The following is a 5,128-nucleotide window of genomic DNA, read 5'->3' as shown; positions in this document are numbered from 1 at the left end:
TAAAATACGATGCTCCTCTGCACACATGATTTCCTTCAGAGTTTCTTACAATTATTTCCAAACTCACACCATGCTGAGCCATAGCTCCATCAACATTAACTTTCAGTAGTACTCCCCTATTACCTTTGCTCAGTTAGGCATAAGAGAATCCTTGGCCCACTACAAGCATATGCTTTGGCCTTCGAGAGCAGCTTGAGTAGTGTTGCTTGTTTGTTTATCCATTTCGCATTATCACATTTGGAGATTTCAGCAAACCACATCTATTACAAGCGTAAGCATTACATTGAAAATCCATATGTAAAACTCTACTCCGATTCAGTTTTATTCGTGTTTCTGTGGAGTGGAGTTTTACTTCGTAAATTGATCTAAAACTTCATCTAAAGTAAAGTTTTACATGGATAATACTACAACAATCATGCTTTTTGAAGCTCAACGGTCACTTTTTTACAATTTGATGTAAGGTTCAAAGTATCAATACATATCGGTCCGTATCGTGCCGATAATTTCCCGATACACCCCTATAGAGGTTGTATCGGGCCAGACCATGGTTCAGAGGGTATCCGAGACTTAAACCAACCCCTTTGAATTGATTTTGAAAAAAAAAAAACATAAAAAAACACCTTGGTTCGAAGTAAAACACCACCGATGTACTCACTTTGGGAAGAGTACAAATAAAAAAATGTATAGTTTTGCATTCACACTTATTTGCATCATTTTCAAATGCAGCCTATGACTCAATTTGAAAAGATTACAAAAACAAATGTATATAGTAAAAATACATACAAAATACAAGATTTTGCACTTGATATTTGTGTTTGTACTCCTTTCAAACTGAGGATGAAAATGGGTAATTGCAAAATAATAGGTTGCAATTGCAATTATATGCATGATATGGTGGACCCTTTTAATTTATACCATTGATGGTTGATCAATTGGTAATAAGATCTAGCCAAAATCCAGAGTTCAATACAGGAAAATAGGATAATATTATTAATGAGGGACAGGCCTATTGGAACCAAGATTTAGCCATTTCATTCTCTTCGCAGAAAAATTCTTCCCAGGTCCCACTGATAGTTGGCAAGTAGAAAAACCAGACGCCCAATGTCCTTCCTGTTCCACCCCTGACTGTGACCCAAGAAGCAAAAGTGGTTCACACAGCCTTTTGTTTCGTACCTTCGCTTTCTTACTGCAAATTCCATGGACTGTAATTCTGTAAAATATATAGAAACATCACACAAACCTTTCCATCAAACAGTTGATAGGAAGGCATCCGATATTCCCACAGATACTAGAGATTAAAGCTACAGTAGATGAAATCTCACAAAGACTCCAACGATCTAATTTCGGTAGGCTGGATCAAGGCCCGAATTCAAATTTTGCGAGTGATACTTGGTATGACCTCAGAGGAGACTCTCTTCTACTCGAGGAAGCTGATCTCGTGGGGATTGACAAACCAAAGAAGGAAATCATTGAGTTTCTTGTGAAGTGCAGTCCACGCCTTGGAGTACTTTTGGTGGTTGGCATGGGTGGAGTAGGCAAGACAACGCTTGTCAAGCAAGCATTTGATGATAGAAGAGTGAAGGTATACTTCAACATCCACATCTGGATTTCTGTATCCCAGTCATTTAAGCTTGATGAATTACTGAAAGACATGATGAGGCAACTCTGCGAAGAAAGTAAGGAGCCAGTTCCTCAAAGGTTAGATGCAATGAAGGAGACAGAACTCAAGCTAGCACTCAAGAAATTTCTGAAGCATAAGAGGTATGTAATCGTTCTTGATGACACGTGGAGCAAATTTCGTTGGGACTCCATTAGGCATATCTTTATTGATTGCGACCGTAAGAGTCGAATAATAGTCACAACACGTTCTGTTGATATAGCTGCTTCTTGCAACAACTATTTCGTTCAGACATATCGTCTTCAACCCTTGTGTGAAAAAGAGTCTTGGACTCTATTTTGCAAAAAGACTTTTTGGTCTGTGGATGAGAATAACTGTCCTCCACAACTGGAGGAGCTCTCTGGAAGCATTGTGAGGAAATGTAGAGGTTTGCCACTAGCAATTGTGACAGTCGGTGGTGTTTTATCAACAAAACAGAGGACTTTGACAGAATGGGAGATGTTCGATCGCAGCTTGGGTGGTGAGCTACAAAATGATGATATATTTAAGAAAGTGATGGAAATATTGTCTCTAAGCTATAATGATCTGCCTTACCATCTAAAATCCTGTTTCTTGTGTTTAAGTATTTTTCCTGAGGATGAATCTATAGAGGCGATGAGACTGATTAGGATATGGATGGCAGAAGGATTTATCCAAAGAAGACAAGGAAAGACCTTAGAAGAGGTTGGAGAGAGCTATTTGTATGAGTTTGTTAATAGAAGCCTCATCCAAATAACAGAAACAACTTATGATGGACGAATCAAAACATGCAGAGTTCATGACTTCATCCGAATTATGATTGTCTCTAAAGCAAAGGACCAGAACTTTGTAACCATAATTGGTGGTGATGATGATAAGAAGGATACAATGGTAGGTAAAATAACCAGACGCCTATCAATCGATAATAGTTGCCAAGAAGTAGCACCAGAACAGAACTTCACCCACCTTCGCTCTCTGTTCATGTTTAGGGTGGATACATTGTCCAACATATATAGAAATGGTGCGTTTTTTTCTACCCTAAAGCTGCTCAAGGTGTTGGATTTGAGAGGTGCCCCTTTGGAGGAGTTTCCAGAGGAATTCACCAATTTTTCCCATTTAAGGTATTTAAGTTTGAGGAAAACTATGGTGAAAGAGATTCCAAATTCCATCAAGAAGCTCCAAAACCTTGAGACCTTGGATCTTAAACAAACCTGTGTGTCTGAGTTGCCCATTGGAATCCTCAACCTCCATAAACTAAGACATCTTCTTGTTTACCGTTACAACTTTGGACCTCATGTTGTATTTCATCATCAAGGATTTAAGGCGCCAAGTGGAATTGGAAATTCGGAATCTCTTCAAAAGCTATGCTACATAGATGTGAGTACAGGGAGTGACCTAATTACAACGCTTGGGAGATTGGTCCAATTGAGACGACTGGGGATTATCAAGTTAAAAAGAGAAGATGGAATAAACCTATGCTCTTCCATGGAGAACATGAACTGCCTTCAATCATTATGTATATTTGCAACTGAAAAGGGGGAGATTCTTGACCTGGAATCTCTATCTTCTCCTCCTCATTTTCTTCGAACTTTATGTTTGCAAGGGCGTTTAGAGAAGTTACCCCATTGGATTCCTTCGTTGCATAATTTGTGTAGGATGGACTTAAGGTGGTCTAAAATGAAGGATGACCCACTTGAAGGCCTAAAATGTTTGCCTCAGCTTAAACGTCTTAATCTCATCCATGCTTACGATGGAGAACAATTATGTTTTCAATCGGGAGGGTTTCAGAAACTTGAGAATCTAGATCTTGAGAGATTAGAAAGATTGAGAATGGTGACAATAGAAGAGGGAGCACTGCCTCAACTCGAAAACTTGTACATAAGTGGTTGTGAAATGCTGGAGAATGCACCATTAGGCATTGAACACCTCAATGAGCTAAAAACGCTCTTGTTCAAGGAAATGCCAAATGAATTTAAGGGAAGGCTACGACCGAAAGGCAATGATCATCACAGAATCGCACATATTCCAATTGTTCATTTTATGAATCTGTTCGAAGGACGGTGGCAAATGGATGTTTGAGATCTTGATGACTAAATGGTATTGCAATTGCATACTCGGATAAAAAATTAATTAATTCTTTTTTTATTTCATAGCACCAAATCCATGAATCTGACGGTAACCATCATTTTGATCAGATCGGCTATTAGAGTAACAAGGTGAACTTGATTTTTATCCAAGGGAAGGGTAAAGAAACTGTCTGGGACGATGCAGGTATCCAGTGCTCTGCTTTTTCTTATCACCTTATTATTTTGTTCTGTAATAACATGTTTAGGTCGAAATCTGTCACTTGAAAATCAACCCAACTAAAACCCAACTAATCAAATTGAAATCCAACCTTCCTCTAAGCTATTAGACCATTTTATTTTCTATTTGACTAGTCTTAGTTCTCCTATAGTCATCATTAGAACCAGTATTTTAATCTTTACTTGCTCTGTTTACAAAGCATGGGGTTCAGCCATGACATTGTATGTTCGTTGTAGCATGATGGTGCCATGATATGGTCCATGGCATGAGCATGAACTGGGTCAAGTTCACATCAGCTCTAGATATTTAGGCTCAGTTTGGAAAGAGTACAAATACATGTATTTGTATAAATTACATACAATATAATACAAAAAATAAGGTTTTGCATTCTACATATTTGTTTTTTGCTATTTATACTCCTTCCAAACTGAACCTTAAGGGTTGAAATCCGACCTGTTTACAGAATTGGCCATAATGTGGGCATTTACACTGAATTATAAATTTATAATTTATTTAGTCCTACCATTCTTCTTAGTAGCAAACCTAGCCACGTGTTTGAAAGAGAAGCTCTCCTATCTCAAGGCTTATAAGTCTATTGGACTACAGCCCTTTTCTGTGTTAATGAATGGTTGATTCTGAATAGGACTGAAGTTTGCCATGATAAGTCATAGATTGATTTCAATTAATTTTCTAATTATGCTTTTCATTTTTTGATGATTGATGGGCAGTTGGGAAGCTTTGATGCAAGTAATCGTTGGGAGATTTAGAAGGAGGCATCCTTGAAGAATTTTTTATATGCTTTAAATTTGTTTGTTATTGTGCTTCCAACGTTTTGTTTAGCATTATTTTATTTTGTGATATGGTGTGGTACGTCTAAACAAAATTGTTCTTTTATGGGCATGCATTAACTATATATGAATTTTTATTAAAATCCAGTGGATAATTTGATAATTTACTGTTGTATTATAACATCTAACATGTGGATTGGTAGATAGCAATAGATGGAATTAAAATTTGTAAGTTTGGAATAACTTCAAATCAAGGTAATTAAATTTGGCCAGGCCTATTCAAGCCATACACTCAAGCTCAATGTAGTTCAGATTTTTTATATATTTCATTGTTAATGCCCATTGACTACAAGGCTCAGTTTGGAAGGAGTACAAATGTAAATATGTACAGTATAAATGT

The 5,128-nt window shown here is 37.3% G+C and overlaps 1 protein-coding gene across 1 annotated transcript; it reads left to right on the top strand.

The window, feature by feature from the left end:
- Positions 1-1,244: 1,244 nt before the first annotated feature.
- LOC148845280 (disease resistance protein RPM1-like) lies at positions 1,245-4,891 on the top strand. The gene is made up of 3 exons (XM_088953745.1): positions 1,245-3,733; positions 3,832-3,907; positions 4,669-4,891. The coding sequence occupies exon 1, from the start codon at positions 1,523-1,525 to the stop codon at positions 3,713-3,715; it is 2,193 nt and encodes a 730-aa protein (XP_088809871.1). The 5' UTR covers positions 1,245-1,522; the 3' UTR covers positions 3,716-3,733; positions 3,832-3,907; positions 4,669-4,891.
- Positions 4,892-5,128: the final 237 nt, after the last annotated feature.

This window comes from Nelumbo lutea, chromosome 7 (assembly GCF_056320005.1).
Source record: "Nelumbo lutea isolate HS-2025 chromosome 7, American lotus-T2T, whole genome shotgun sequence".
NCBI classification, from domain to species: domain Eukaryota; kingdom Viridiplantae; phylum Streptophyta; class Magnoliopsida; order Proteales; family Nelumbonaceae; genus Nelumbo; species Nelumbo lutea.
The sequence above is the reverse complement of the archived record's forward strand: the minus strand, read 5'-3'. Positions and strand labels throughout refer to the sequence as shown.

Coding starts and splice junctions, on each gene's coding strand:
- LOC148845280 (XM_088953745.1), top strand. CDS start 1,523: ATGGGTGGAGTAGGCAAGACAACGCTTGTCAAGCAAGCATTTGATGAT.